We start from the raw sequence: 15,511 nt of genomic DNA on the forward strand, positions 1-15,511 counted from the left end.
AGCATGTGAAAAATACTTACCAAAATCCTCTACCAGCAGGGTGAAGAGCCCTGAAACGGAGCAGAAGTGAATCATGAATAGAAATATTCGTATCAAAAACATTGTAATGGTATTGGTTATAACCAAAATTTAAATAAGACCATACAGCAGACTTTTATTAAATGGGAGGCATCTGTGTGGTCCCCATTTAAACTGTGAGAAAATCAAACATTATGAATCAAGATATGAATTCAGCTCAGTTAGAGAACCTTATAGCTTAAATAACTAAGATAATTTATTATACAAAACAGATATTTTAATGGTTCCGACAACAGTGAGAGTCATATGTGATTCAATGAATAATGATATTGTAAATAAATGCTGACATTAAGGTTTATAATAACAGATCACAAACTTTTATACTTCAAGAAGACAACATACCTTTGTTAGAGCTTTGTAAATATTAGTCCTGAAACGGAGCGTTCCAAAGAGAAAATCCCTCCAGTTCTTTGTCCAAGTCATTTATAAAAATCACAAAGAGCAGGGGGGACCCAGAGCAGATACCTGAAGAATACCCCTAGTGACCGACCTCCAGGTAGAAGGCCATCTACTATAATTTTCTGTTTTCTGCAGGCAAGCCAATTCCAAATCCAAGCAGCCAAGATTCCATGGATCCCACACCTCATGTTTCTGAATGACCCTTCCCATGGAAGGCTTTGCCAAACGCCTTACTAAAACCCATATGCACCACATCTACTGCTCTACCTAAATCAACTTCTTTTGTTTCCTCTTCAAAAAACTCAATTAGGCTTGTGAGGCATGACTTGCTGACTATACCTGAGAAGACTATACTTCTCTAAATACTTGTAAATCTTGCCCCAAGAAATCCTCTACAATAGTTTGCTCACCACTGATGCAAGACTCACTGGTCTCAGGATTCTCCCTCTTCCCTTTCTTAAATAGGGGACTATATTTGCCATTTTCCAGTCCTCCAGTACCCCTCCTGTGCCCAGAGAGGATGCCAACACCCCAGCAATCACTTCCCTCATTTCCTGTGGTAACCTGGAGTACATCTTGTTTGATCTCAGACACTTAAGTATCTCAATATTTTAAAGAATATCTTTTTTTTATGGAAAATTTTATTTATCACTTATATCAATAACAATTTCTCAATTATATATATAGTACATTACAGTAACATACAATACAAAATGATACAATTTAAAAAAATTTCTCACCCACTCCTCCCTCCTACCCCAAAACAAAAAAAAGAAAGAAAACATTTAAATCTATTTAAATTTAAATCTATTTATTTATCACTATTAATATTCCTACAATAGTTATTTTATCTTCTAAATATTAATTACTCATGAAATCCATATACAGTTTGCATATCTTATAAAAATTCCCAATCTGGTCCCTTAAACTATAAGTAATCCTTTCTAATGGTATACAGTTTTGCATTTCAATATTCCATCTATCCATCATTATAAAATTCATTGTTTTCCATGTTATTGTTACACATGTTTTGCTATACTCAAAAATTTTGTTTGATATTTATCTGTGACAGTTTATGTTATATTTTATATTTGTATATAGATGTTTTATAGGAGATAAATTGTGGCAGATTTTTTTAGTTTAGGTCATATACAGATACAAACAATTCAAAACAGATCTCTTTTAAAATGCTGGAGCTCTATGGTATAAATGGAATCAACTTATAGGATCGAAAGGTAAAATTTCAGTTAAGACACCATCAGAATCAGATAATTCCATTTTCCATGAAATAATCCTTATTTGAAAGATTGGGAATCAAAAGGTGTGATATCAGTGGAGAATTGTTTTGAAGTAGGTTTCTTTCTTTCTTTTAACAGACTAAGAGAAAAGTTTGCTATATCACAAAATACTTTATTTGTTTATTATCAAGTATGAGATTTATTCTCAGAATATTTTGATAGAGTTAGTATTACAGGTACTTGGGCAAATGAAATTTGAGAGATTAATTGTTGATAAGGGGAAAAAAGGATTTGTTTCAGAAATGTATATGCTATTACAGGAAAAGATGATGAAGAAGGTGAATGTACTTAAAACAAAAGATAAATGGGAGAAGGATTTATCTATTCTTATATCAGTAGAGGAGAGGTCTGATATGTGTATTGATAGTGTCACGAAGATAATTAATGTACGATATAGACTGGTTAATTATAAATTTTTGCATCAGTTATATTTAACTCCTGAAAAATGTTAAAAATATGGATTTAGTCTGTCAGACTTATGTTTTCCGTGTGGTGAGCAGACTGGTACTTTTTTTTACATTCAGTATGGTAATGTATAAAGGTTAAACCCTTTTGGGAAAACGTAATTAAATTTTTCTGAGATTTATTCAAAATAGAATTATATGTTGATCCATATTGGCTATTGGGATATATGAATACAATTACGACAGGTTTGTGATGGGGAAACCTTAAATTGCATTTATACGTTTAGGATTGGCAGTAGCTAGAAAATGTATAACTGTGACTTGGGAAAATGATGTTGAACTGAGTATACAAAGATGGCACAATGAAATTCAATCATGTATTTATTTGGAAAAGATAATGTATAATCTGTGGAATAATTATTTTTTTTTGCTAAAATGTAGAGTTTTTATTTGTAATGTATAGGTCTGGATGTTAAGTAATTTTTTTAAATTTTGATGAAAGAAGTAAAAAGATGGCACACCATACAACAACCTGTTATTATCTGATATTACTGTGGGGTTTTTAAAATAAGCTCTGAAGGGGGAGGGTTTTAGGGGGTGGGATTGGGGGGGGGGGGTGATGGAAGGGAGATAGTAGAGGGTAGTTTTAGATTATACTTTGGTTTTGTAAAATTCTTAAATAAAATTTTCCAAACAAAAATGCTGGAGTTCTGCTCAAGCCAGATAGTTCAGGCTCCGAGTGCCTTTGCGCAAACTTTGAAGAATATCTATTATAAGTACTTCACAAGTAGGGGTTAACTGGACATGCTGTGGAGTAATGGATTATTCTTTTGGAAAGCAACAGATGAACAAAGTCAGAAGTCTGTCTTTGTGCAGTTGGCTGATCTAAGAGGGTCATGTGGTTTTTCTCTGTGAGGGAAAGAGAGAGAGTTCAGTTCTACAGTTCAGCAGCAGCTGGGACTAGAACAGGACAAGCTGGCAAGCTTGTGGAAAACCCCATTTTGAAGACGGGTTGTGAGTTCTTAGTTCAGCCTGGTCAAACCACTTGTGATCCATACAAGAGGAGATGGCTGGCAGCATAATGTTTAACTTGAAATAATGGAAACAAAAAGCAACTCTGTGGTGACCTGAAAGAAAGAGGTTATCATCTGGAAAACCCTGATGAGACAAATTTCTTTGGCAAGACACTGAAGTGGCTGATCAGAAAGAATCAGATGTTGGTGTCCAAAAAGCAACAAATCTTTCTCTGAAAACTGACAAGAACCTTCCTGAGCAGCAACCATTTAACTTTCAAGCACCAAAGCCCAGTGAATTTCATAAATGTTTAATTCTGTGCATAGTATAAGAATTGCCTGGTACCAGTGAACTTGGAGGAGTGAGAAGTGAGATTGAACTGTGAATCAAAGAACTTTTCTGAACTTATATACACATTACATACATGTATGCTTAGAATTAGAAGGGAGTAAGTTAGGTTAAGTAAGTTAATAGTAATAAGTTAGAGTTTGATTCTGTTTTCATATTTAAAGATAATTAAAAGCAACTTTTGTTTAAGTAACCATTTGTCTTGGTGAATATCTATTGCTGTTGGGTTTAGGCATCCTCTGGGCTCATAACATTTGGGGGTTCATCTTTTTGAATTGAAAATTGGAGTTTTGGAATCTTAAACTTTTGGAGTTTTTGTGATTTATTAGTTAATTTGCTTTTTTCCAAGCTAATTTAAAGCTTGTGTGTAGAAAACAGAGCAATGGATATTAAGACATTTTTGTCACAACCATTACCTGCAGAGCAGAAGAGCAAGAGAAAAGAGGAACTGATGGTTATTTCTAAGGAATCAAAGCTGCCTGAAAATACAAATACAGAGGATTATAGTGAAATATTATATAGGTGAGGGAAAATTTGTTGATAAATACTTAGGAAAATTTCCAGAGGAGAGATCTGTTGAATTGCAATTGGAATTGGAGAAATTGAGGGAGGAAGAAGAAAGAGAGAAACGGAGGTAGTTGGAAGGAAGAGAGAAACGGAACTTTGAGTTGCAGAAACAACAAAATGAGACAGATGAGGCAGAAAAAAAAACCCAAAGAAACTGAAAAACAGACAGAGGAGGCTGAAAAATGGAGGATATATTAGAGGTAGCTGAAAAATAGAGGGAGGAAATTGAAAAGGACAGACAGTTTCAAATTAGAGAAGCTAAAAATTGAGATGGAGGAAGGTAAAAGAATTGAGGCTGTAACTCCTGGGAGAGGTTTTTGGCTAGAAGAGCGGTAAATCTAGTTCCTCCTTTTGATGAGGGAGATACAGATACATATCTTCAACTTTTTGAAAAGGTTGCTGAGAACTCAAGGTGGCCAAAATAAAAATGGCCTCTTATGCTCCAAAGTGCATTCAAGGAAAAAGAACAAATTGCATACTTCGACTACAGAGCAAGTGGCAAATTATGATACTGTTAAACAAGCAGTATTGAAAGCTTATGAGTTGATTCCAGAAGCATATAGACAAAAATTTAGGAATTGGTGAAAACATGGAACCTATCTTATATGGATTTTGCTCTGGGAAAATCTGTATGTTTTGACCGTTGGTGTACCTCAAAAGGAATAATTAATGATTTTGGCAGATTGAGAAAATTGATATTGAGGAAATTAAAAGGTGAGTTCTAAATGAGATTAAATTATACCTGGATGAGAGAGATGTGGGGACATAGCAGCAAACGGCAAGGTTAGCGTATGAATATGCCCGGATTCACAAAAACAAATTTCAGAATATTAAGCCTATTCAGAGGGTTAATTTGGAGCAGATTAGGAAGCCTGTTCAGAGGGTTAATGTGGAGCAGATTAGGAAGCCTGTTCAGAGGGTTAATGTGGAGCAGATTAGGAAGCCTGTTCAGAGGGTTAATGTGGAGCAGATTAAGAAGCCTGTTCTGAGGGTTAATGTCGAGCAGATTAGGAAGCCTGTTCTGAAGGATAATGTGGAGCAGACTGGTAAGCCTGATATTAAGTCTGGGAAGAATGTTAAGAGAAAAGATGAAGGTAAGGTGGGAAAGAACAGAACTTCTGGATTTGTTTGTCATTTTTGTAAGAAACTGGGTCATGTTATTGCGAATTGTTTAGTGTTGAAAAGGAGACAAGAGAAGGAGGCTTTACCGGAAGTGTGTATTCAGACATTTGAATTTAAGGGGAGCAGATGTTCCAAACCTGGAAAGGATGTCATGGATGTTTTCAAATCTTTGGTGTCAGAGGACTTGGTTTCAGTAAAGGAGGGAGAATCATAGGTTCCAGTTAAAATTCTTAGAGATACTGGGGCTGCTCAGTCAATGTTGTTGGGAAGTGTTTTAACTGTGGATCAAAGGACTGACACAGGGGAGACAACTTTGATTAAAGGTGTTGGAGGTGAGGTAGAGTCAATATCTCTTCACAACTTAGTGCTGAATTCAAAATTAGTTAAAGGACCTGTTGTATTAGGTGTTATTTCAAAGTTACCCATGCAGGGAGTATCATTTTTATTAGAGAATGATTTGGCACAGGATAAAATTGGGTCAGTTTTGAGATTAACAAATCAGCCTGGCAAGGATGAGGTTGAGGAGGATTGTGAGATATATCCTGCATGTGCTGTAACAAGGTCTGTGACTATGAAAAGTATGAGAGCTGAGAAAAATCCAGTTGATAGAGACTTGCCCAGTGCTTCTGAGAGTTTTGAAAGAGCAGGTTAATTATGAGAGTAAGGATTTCTCTTTGTCAAGGAAATAGTTAATTCAGCAATAGAGGGCAGATCAAGTAAGTGAACAGGAGATTAAAGAAATGGCCTGTGGATATTACTTGAAAGGTGAATTGTTAATGAAACCTTATTTAGAGGAAAAAGGTAGTGAAGAACAGTCTCTATCAGAGGTATTAGTTGTTGACACCATTGCGGAAGTTATACATCATAAGATGGTGGGAATAGAATCTTGTGAGGGTAACCTTAAGGAAACCATCGCTCCTGAGTGCCTGTCTAATTCAACAATTTTGGAAAATTTGGAGGAAATGTTAGGCCATCTTAAGTCACGAGAACAGATGCAGTTGAAAGAATTAATTTTGAAAAATGCACATTTGTTTCCTGGTGTGCCAAAAAGAGCATCAGTGATTTATCATGATGTGGATGTGGGAGAGGTAAGTCCCATAAAACAACATCCATATAGAATAAACATTCAGAACAGTAAAATCAGGGATCAGGAGGTGGGATATATGTTGAGAAATAATATTATTAGACCTTCGAACTCAGATTGGAGTTCTCCTTGTATTCTGGTACTGAAACCAGATGGAACTATTAGTTTCTGTACAGATTACAGGAAGATTAATTCAGTAACTCAAACAGATGCTTATCCTATTCCGAGAATAGATGACTGAATTGATAAAATTGGGAAAGCTAAATTTCTTACTAAGGTGGATTTATTGAAGGGTTACAGGTGTGTGCCTCTAACTGAGAGAGGAAAGAAAATTTCGGCTTTTGTAACTCCATCTGGTCGATATGAGTATAATGTGTTACCTTTTGGCATGAAAAATATCCCTGCAATATTCCAAAGGATGATTAATTCAGTAATCCAAGGGTTAAATTGATGACTTGGTCACAAAAAAATGAAACATGGGAAGAGCATCTGAGGGAATTGGACAAATTGTTTGCAAGATTATCCAAAGTAAACTTAACTGTTAATTTAGGAAAAAGTGAATTTTGACATGCTACTGTAACATAGTTAGGTCATGGCAAAGTATTTGCCTTAGCTATTCAAGCTAAGACGAATGCAATTTCTGAGTTTCCTATTCCTAATGGCAAGAAAGCACTGAGAAGGTTTTTAGGAATGGCAGGATTTATAGAAAATTTTGCTGATGTTGCTCTTCCTTTAACCAATCTTTTGAAGAAAGGGGAGAAATTTGTGTAGGTTAAAGTTTGTCAGAGATCTTTAGAAATTTAAAGGAGATGCTATGCCATTACCCAGTTTTAAAATCTCCTGATTTTGACAGACCATTTTCTTTAGCAGTGGATACCAGTGAGGGAGCAGCAGGTGCAGTTTTGTTACAAAAATATAATGAAATTGACCATCCAGTTGCCTACTTTTCAAAAAAATTCCATGTTCATCAAAAGAACCATTCCACTATTGAAAAGGAACTGTTGGCTATCATATTTGCTCTGCAGAATTTTGATGTATATCTCGGTACCTCTCATGAACCAATTGTGATATTTACTGACCACAATGCTCTGGTGTTTTTGAATAAACTGAAGAATCAAAACAGAAGCTTGTTAAACTGGAGTTTAATATTGCAAGAATATAATCTGCAAATTAATATCAGAAGTACAAATAATGTGATAGCAGATTGTTCATCAAGTTGTTAAAATTAATCATGTATAGAAATATATACCTCAACATTGAGTTTCATTGTTATAACATGTTTTATATTGTGTAATGTTATCCCTTTAGTGATTTTAAAGTCAGTTTAGTTATAACTGAATTTTAACTCGAGTTAAAATTCCTTTGTAGAGGGAAAGTGTGACAGTTTATGTTATATTTTACATTGCATATAGATATGTTTTAAAGGAGATAAATTGTGGCAGGTTTTTTAGTTTAGTTTAGGTCCCAGATACAAACACTTAAAAACATAGCTCATTTAAAATGCTGGAGCTCTGCTCAAGCCAGACAGTTCAGGCTCCGAGTACCTCTGCACAAACTCTGAAGAATGTCTATAAGGACTTCACAAGAGTTGTTAATTGGACATGCAGTGGAGTAATGGAATATTGTTTTAGAAAACAACAGATGAACAAAGTCAGAAGATTAGGTCCAGAGTTGCAGTTGGCTGTTTTAAGAGGGTCACGAGATTTTTCTGAGAGAGAGAGAGAATTCTACAGTTCAGCTGCAGCAGCTGGGACTGGAACAGGACAAGCTGGCAAGCTTGTGGAAAACCTCATTTTGATGATGGGTTGTGAGTTTTTAGTTCAGCTGTTCAAACCCCTCGTGGTCCATACAACCCCTCGTGGCTGCATAATGTTTCACTTGAAATAATGGAAACAAAAAGGATCTCTGTGGTGACCTGAAAGAAAGAGGTTATCATCTGGAAAACCATGATGGGACAAGTTTCTTCGGCAAGACACTGAAATGGCTGATCAGAAAGAATCAGTTGTGGGTGTCCAAAAAGCAACAAATCTCTCTCTGAAAACTAACAGGAACCTTCCTGAGCAGCAACCATTTACCTTTCAAGCACTAAAGCCTGGTGAATTTTATAATTGTTAAATTCTGTGCACAGTATAAGAATTGCCTAGTACCAGTGACCTTGGAGGAATGAGAAATGAGATTGGACTGTGAATCAAAGAACTTTCCTGAACTTATATACACATTACATACACGTGTGCTTAGAATTAGAAGGGAGTTAAGTTAGGTTATGTTAATAGTGATAAGTTAAAGTTTGATCCTGTTTTCATGTTTAAAGAAAATTAAAAAGAAAAGCAACTTTTGTTTAAGTAACCATTTGTCTTGGTGAATTTCTATTGCTGCTGGGTTTTGGGGTCCTCTGGGTTCAATTTTGTATCTACTTCATATTTATTACCAATAGTAAAAATATTTTAGGGTCTTTTTGCATTTTTATCTTCATAATTTGTCCTAGTAATATGCTCAAGTCTTTCCAAAATTTTTCCACTTTTACACAGGACCAAACCGAATATAAAAAATAATCCTTAATGCATTCAAAACATTTATCAGAATAATTTGAATCAAGTCCATTTAATTTATATGGAGTATAGTATGACTGATGTAAAAATCATACTGTACCATTTGATATCTAACATTAATTGTATTTGTCATACTCTCTTGGCACAATCTTAACCATATATCTTCTTGAATTTGTATATTTAAGTCTTTTTCCCATCTTTGTTTAGATGTATACAATTCCTTTTTCCTCCAAGGTATCTTGTAATTTTGTATACATATTAGTAATAAATTTCTCAGCACTTCCTCTTTCTTGACTGTGACATACTCCAGCACATTTGTCTGTTCTACATAGTCCTCACATTCACCAAGGACCCTCTCCCTAGTAAACACGGAGGACCTCCTCTACCTCCAAGCTCATGTTCCTTAATCCCACTTTCTCTCATCCTTCTGCTCTTTACGTACATGCAGAACATCTTTGGGGGGGGGGCTTTTACTTAATCATTCTTGCCAAAGACTTCATGCCCACTTCTAGCTCTTCTAAGTTCCTTCCTGGTGACCATATAATTCACATGATTTCCTGACTTTTGCTTCTTAAACCTTTTTCTTAAATGTCAAATTGAACCTGCATTCACCAGTTCAACTGGCAGTTTATTCTACACTCCCACCACTCTCTGCATGAAGAAGTTTCCCCTAATGCTCCCTTTAAACTTTACCCTTTTCACACTTCACCTAGGTCCTCACCTTACCTCAGTGGAAAAAGCCTGCTTGCATTTATTCTCTTTAAATCCATCATCACTTTGCATGCATATATCAAATTGCCCCATTATACTTTGCTTCAGGGAATAAAGTCATATTCAACCTGACCTGTCCAACCTTTATAACTCAGTTCAAGTCCTGGCCTCATCCTTGTAAATATCCTTCCTCTAGTTAGGTGATCAAAACGGCAAATAACTCTCCAATTTGTCCTCACCAATGACTATAACATTGCAACTCCTTTACTCAATACTTTGATTTATGAAAGCCAAGGTGCCAAAAGCTCCTTTTAAGTCCCTATCTACCTGTGATGTCACTTCCATTGAATTTGGTATTTGTATTCCCAAGTCTCACTGTTCTCATATACTCCTTATAACATTGGTTTGTCCTTCCAATGTCCAACACCTCACATTTGTCTGCTCTATACTCCACCTACCATTTTCCTTCCCATTTTTGCAGCTGGGCCAGATTCCACCACAAGTTTTGAGAGCCTTTTGCACTCTCCACTACATCTCTGATCCTTGTTGATCCATGTTCTCACTACAACTGTGTGGGTTTCCAACCCTGTTAAACTATAAAATTGCCCCAAGTTTGTAAGTGAGTGGAATCTGAAGGAAGGTGATGGATGGGAGCCTGAGAAGAAAAGATTTGTGTAAAATGGGAGCTTTATAATTGTCATGGACTTAATTGACCAAAAGGCTTCTTTCTGTGCTGTGTGACGCTATGACTTTGTAAATTAATAATGAAAGAAACTGGAACATTTATGAAATACATTTTATTAATCACAACAAGCCAAAGTAATGTCCACAATGAGAAAGCTCATTCCTCTGCATGTTGTGTTTTGCTTACAACCTCATCAGGTTTTATTTGATGTACAAAGCATCATCTAAGAAAACCCTTGTTGCATATAAAGTCAATAGGGAAAGAGAAACAAAGTGAAAGTAGCAAATGCTTCATTTTCATTGATGAAATTTAAACCTCTACTGCTCCAAAATATGTTATACTCTAGCTGATTTGTGCATAAAAAGGTGCTACACACAACTCTGTGTAATGAATTGCTAAGTAATGTTGGTTGACTGATGAGTACAGAGCAGAACTCTAGTTCTTCTTGAAATAGTGTCCAGGATTCTACTTCTAAATTGGCAGACATGTTGCCAGATTAACACTTCATCTCATGGTCAGCACTTTGGACAATGCAACACTTCACAAGTAATAATCTTATTGTCATCCACTTTTTACAATGTTGTACACATGCCCAAAATTCTTACTTGATGCATCCGGATAAGGGGTACTTATAAAGAAAATCTACAATAGTAAACTAATTGAATTAAATTGCAATAAATACATTAGATAATATTCACAGTAATCCTGGTGCAAAAAAAGTGCCAATGACCTGGGTTCAAATCTGACACTGTCTCCCATCTCCAAAATGTATGAGGTTATAGGTTAATTTGGATGTAATGGGAGGCATGGGTTTAAATGGCCGATATTGGCTTCTACCATGCTGGAAATAAAATAATTAATGTACCAAAGGGATACTGCTGATAGCTACTGGAAAGAAACCCATTCTTGAATACAGAATCTGAAGTATTATTTACATTTGTGGTACATATACTTAGAACAAGCTGCCTGACAGGAGAACGTATTGGGATTGCCTTCTCTGGACACGGAAACTGTTATATGTGGATTGTGGAAAAACACGTAGTCTCCCTGCCTGTCTGGAATATTGTGGATTGTGGGTGGTCATGTGACCTCCCTGTCTGAAACTTACTTGGAAGTCACATCACCTGTCAATCAAGGTTGGACTCTGGCCACCCATTAGTGCACACCTTGCGGTTAGCTTGTTTAAATTACCTAGGGACATTATTGGCTAGGCACCCAGATCAGAGCTGTATAAAACATTGATGCATAGTACATTTCTTTCTCTTTGCCTTGTGGTCCAAGCCCCAGACATCATTCCATGTCAGGTCACTACTCTGAACATCGCTGGAAGTCTTGCGGGTAAGGTGCGCACCACACTTAAATTGAGCCACAGTTCTGCGATAGATCAGTGCTTGCAGAGAGCTGCACCCCCGTTGGTACAGGGAACCAAGTATGTGTGTATGCGTGTGAGAAAGTTTCTGTCTGTAGAGTGTGTACTCAAGTCCGTGAGCGTGTAGAGTATAGGTCCTCACTGGAATTGGAGTTCAACCTGGGTCTGCTATGAATGTCTATATCGTTCTTTAAGTAATATTGTCATCGAGTTCCATTTGACATTCTCCCATTTGTCTCTTGTGTGTTAATTAAAGTTACATGTGATTGTAACTCGTCTCTCTCTGAACCCATTGAATCTGATACACTTCCCAACACAACAGAAACCCATTGAAAATTTTGGATTTTTAAAATCCCATTTTTAAAACTAAAGTTCTGCTTCCTCGCTTATAAAGTTAGATTAAAACTGCTATTTCAATTATAGAACTGTTAAACTGATCGCTTAAGGCAGGATGTTAGGAAGATTGCCGACATTTGCATAGTGCTATTCGATTTAGGGAAAGATGGTGTACAAGTTAAGTTTGAAATAATAGATATCAGTTATTGTTGTGGCAGGGCTTGCAGACCATTAAATTCTATAAGGTGATACACCTCTTCTGGATGACCTCAATGCCTCCTATGTTCATTTGGAAAGGAAAAACAATGAAAACCCCTCACGAGATTCCACAGCCCCTGCAAGAGAGTGCAAAAAGCATCTGCTCCAGTCTCTGTTCTTGGCTATGCCCTTAAAACCCGTATGAATCAACTGGCTGGAGTTTTTGCAGACATTTTCAACTTCTTGCTACAACAGTCAGAGGTCACCGCCTGTTTCAAATTGACTACTATTATACCAGTGCCCAAGAAGAACAATGCGACATGCCTCAATGACTACTGGCCAGTCTCAATGTCTACTGTGAGTCAGTGAATTAAGAGGCTGGTTACAGACCATCTCAGGAAGGCTTTGGACCAACTTCAATTCGCCTATCATCACACAGGTCAACAGCAGATGCCATTTCACTGGCCCTTCACCCTGCATTAGATCATCTACACCAGCCATTCTCAACAGGGCCTACCCCCTATGTCTCTCCCCCACAGGAACACCCAATTCAGGTTGTTGGTCATTGAGTACAACTGGGTGTTCAACGCCATTTTATCAGCAAAGGTTACATTCAAACTAAAGGACCTGAGACTCTGCTCGTCCATCTGCAATTGGATCCTTGACGACCTCAACAGCACATTCCAATCAGTGTGAATTTGCAAATTCTCAACACAGGGTTTACCCAAGGCTGTGTGCTTAGTCCTTTAGCCAGGCTCAGCGGCAACACATCTAAAAATTTGCTGACTTCACCGCTGTTGTTGGCCAAATAACTAGAAATGATGAGTCAGAATTCAAGATAAAGATTGAGAATCTGGTTGGGTGATGCCCAAACAACAATCTTGCTTTTAACGTCACCAAGATCAAGGAGCTTACTGTTAATTTTAGGGAAGCCGAGAGATCATGCACCTGATTGCATTGATGGGACAGAGGTGGGGATAGTTAGAACTTCCAAGTTCCTCAGAGTCCATATTTCAGAAGATGTCTCTTGGAGCCAACAAATTGAGACTACTGTGAAGAAGTCACATGAACTCCTTTCTCAGGAGATTTAGCATGTTATCGAATATCCTACCAAACTTCAACAGGAGCTCCATGAAAAGTATACTGACTCTCTGATTCACCATCTGGGTTGGGAATTCAAATGCCAAGGAGAATTTGTTTACTATAGAAGGTAGCAAGTGTAGCCAGGTCCAACACAGGCTCCAGTCTCCAAGCGAATGCATCCCAAGTGAGACACTGCCTCAAGAAGACAGCCAACATCATGAATCTTGGTCATAACCTCTTCTCATTTCTACCTTCAACACAGGATTATCTGCACCAATGGAAGTCAGTTATTTTAGCACAAGGATAACTTCAAATATTATCTTTCTTTTGCATTTATTGTCTATTTTTAATTCAATTAAATAAACTATTACATTGTTTAATGAAGTACCTGTTTGGCTATAGCAAGAATTGTGGTGCATTCTACAAAATGTATGACAATAAACTTGGTATTATTATTAAATATCATATGTAGCAAAGCACAGAAAAGTGAAACAGGAAAATTGTTTTGGTCAATGTTGGCGATAGATGAGCCAGGAGCTATACTTCATCAGGAATTTGTGAAGATTTGGTGCCATGTGCTAGTGAGGTTAGAAATAGGAGAATTATGCAGTTTAGCACATGACTAAAGACATGGTGTAGGAGGGAGGGCTTCAGGTTTCTGGATCATTGAGTTCTCTCCCAGGGAAAGTGGAGGACCTGTTCTGGCGGGACAGTTTGCACCTAAACCGGAGGGGGACTAATATCCTTGCGGGAAGGTTTGCTTGTGCTAATGTGGAGAGGGTTATACTAGATTAGCAGGGGGATGGGGTCACAGTACCTCAGGAGATAGGGGAGTGAAGGGAGTAAAAGAAGTGAAGATTTCATGTAACCTCAGAATTCAAAGTGTCGCTCTGGTTGCATCACTGTCTGGTATGGAGGACAGGAAAAGGCAACAGAGAGTTATGAACTCAGCCAGTACCAACATGACAGTAGTTCTCACTCCATTCAGGACATCTACAAGAGGCAGTATCTCAAGAAACCAGACTCTATCATCAAGGATCATTATCACCCAAGCCATTCCTTCTTCTGACTGCTACCATCAGGAAGGAGGCTGCGAGCCTGAAGATGAACACCCAACAGCAAAAAAACAGCTTCTTCTCCTCCACCATCAGTTTTCTGAATGAACAATGAACTACAGGCACAATCTCACTTTTTTTGCACTAATGTATTTAATTTTTAAATAGTGTGTTTAAAGAAATGTAATTTATAACACCTGAAATGCACAATAATGTTGCCGCAAACAATGAATTTCGTGACACACATCATAACAATTAATTCTGATTCTGAGATCATGAGAAGATCATCAAGAAGGGGACAAACAAAGAATTAACCTGTTTCCTAAAGCGGAAGAATTGCTCCAAAGTTTGTTGGAGTCTGAAAGTCAGATCAGACTTGTGCAACATGGAAAAAGGCCATCCAAATTACCATCCTGGGCTAGTCCCATTTGCCTGTATCCGAATCTTTCCTATACAATGTCTGATACCATCCTGATTCAATTTCTAGACCTGAAACATCGACTATCCCTTTGCCTTCAAAAGATGCTGCTTATCCCATGGTGTTCCTCCTGCAGTTTTCTGCTATAGAATATGAACTGCATTATGTTTTTCCTACCTATCTTATAATGCAAGCACACCATTTAAAGACCTTTAACTAGACAGTTTGGATCCTAGAGGCCAATAGGAGGCAAAGATAACAGTTTCAGTTGCAGTATTTTTGTTCACTTTCAGGATTGCCTCAGTCCCGATGCCCTAATCTGCCACAAGACCTACTTTAACATCATCCCTGTGCGCGCCATCTGACACTGGCTCTGATTAAGCAATACTAGTTTAACATTCTCATACTTGCTTTTAAATCCCTCATGGTTTAGCCTCACAAACCTGAAATTTGTGCTCTTCCTCGTCCGGCCCTTTGATCACACCCCAGTACAACCACTCCAAGGTTCTGGGCTCTGGAATTCCTATCATGAACATCACTTGCCTTCTTTAAAGGTTCTCCGGAAATTAAACCCTACCTTTTTGGATCGCCTGCCCGAGAAATGTGGCTTGTGTCAGACCTGTTTTGATAACATTCAACCTCCGGGATGGTTTTGCTTTACTGGACATCAATTATTGCTCAAATCAAAAAGATAAGATATGCTGCTTTACTGCTCAACAAGAACAAACAGGTTTGGATGTGGGTACAAAGTACTGCATTTTAAATTTACCATCTGACATTTATCATTAATTGT

General features: G+C 37.3%; 1 protein-coding gene across 1 annotated transcript in view; it reads right to left on the reverse strand.

The window, feature by feature from the left end:
* The window catches only part of bap1 (BRCA1 associated deubiquitinase 1), a 77,083-nt gene that overhangs the window by 60,963 nt on the left and 609 nt on the right, over positions 1–15,511 (reverse strand). The window contains exon 2 of the mRNA XM_069939911.1: positions 21–50. Coding sequence (XP_069796012.1) covers positions 21–50 — 30 coding nt within the window. The remainder of the gene's footprint in view (positions 1–20; positions 51–15,511) is intronic.

This window comes from Narcine bancroftii, chromosome 5, assembly GCF_036971445.1.
Source record: "Narcine bancroftii isolate sNarBan1 chromosome 5, sNarBan1.hap1, whole genome shotgun sequence".
Taxonomy (NCBI): Eukaryota; Metazoa; Chordata; class Chondrichthyes; order Torpediniformes; family Narcinidae; genus Narcine; species Narcine bancroftii.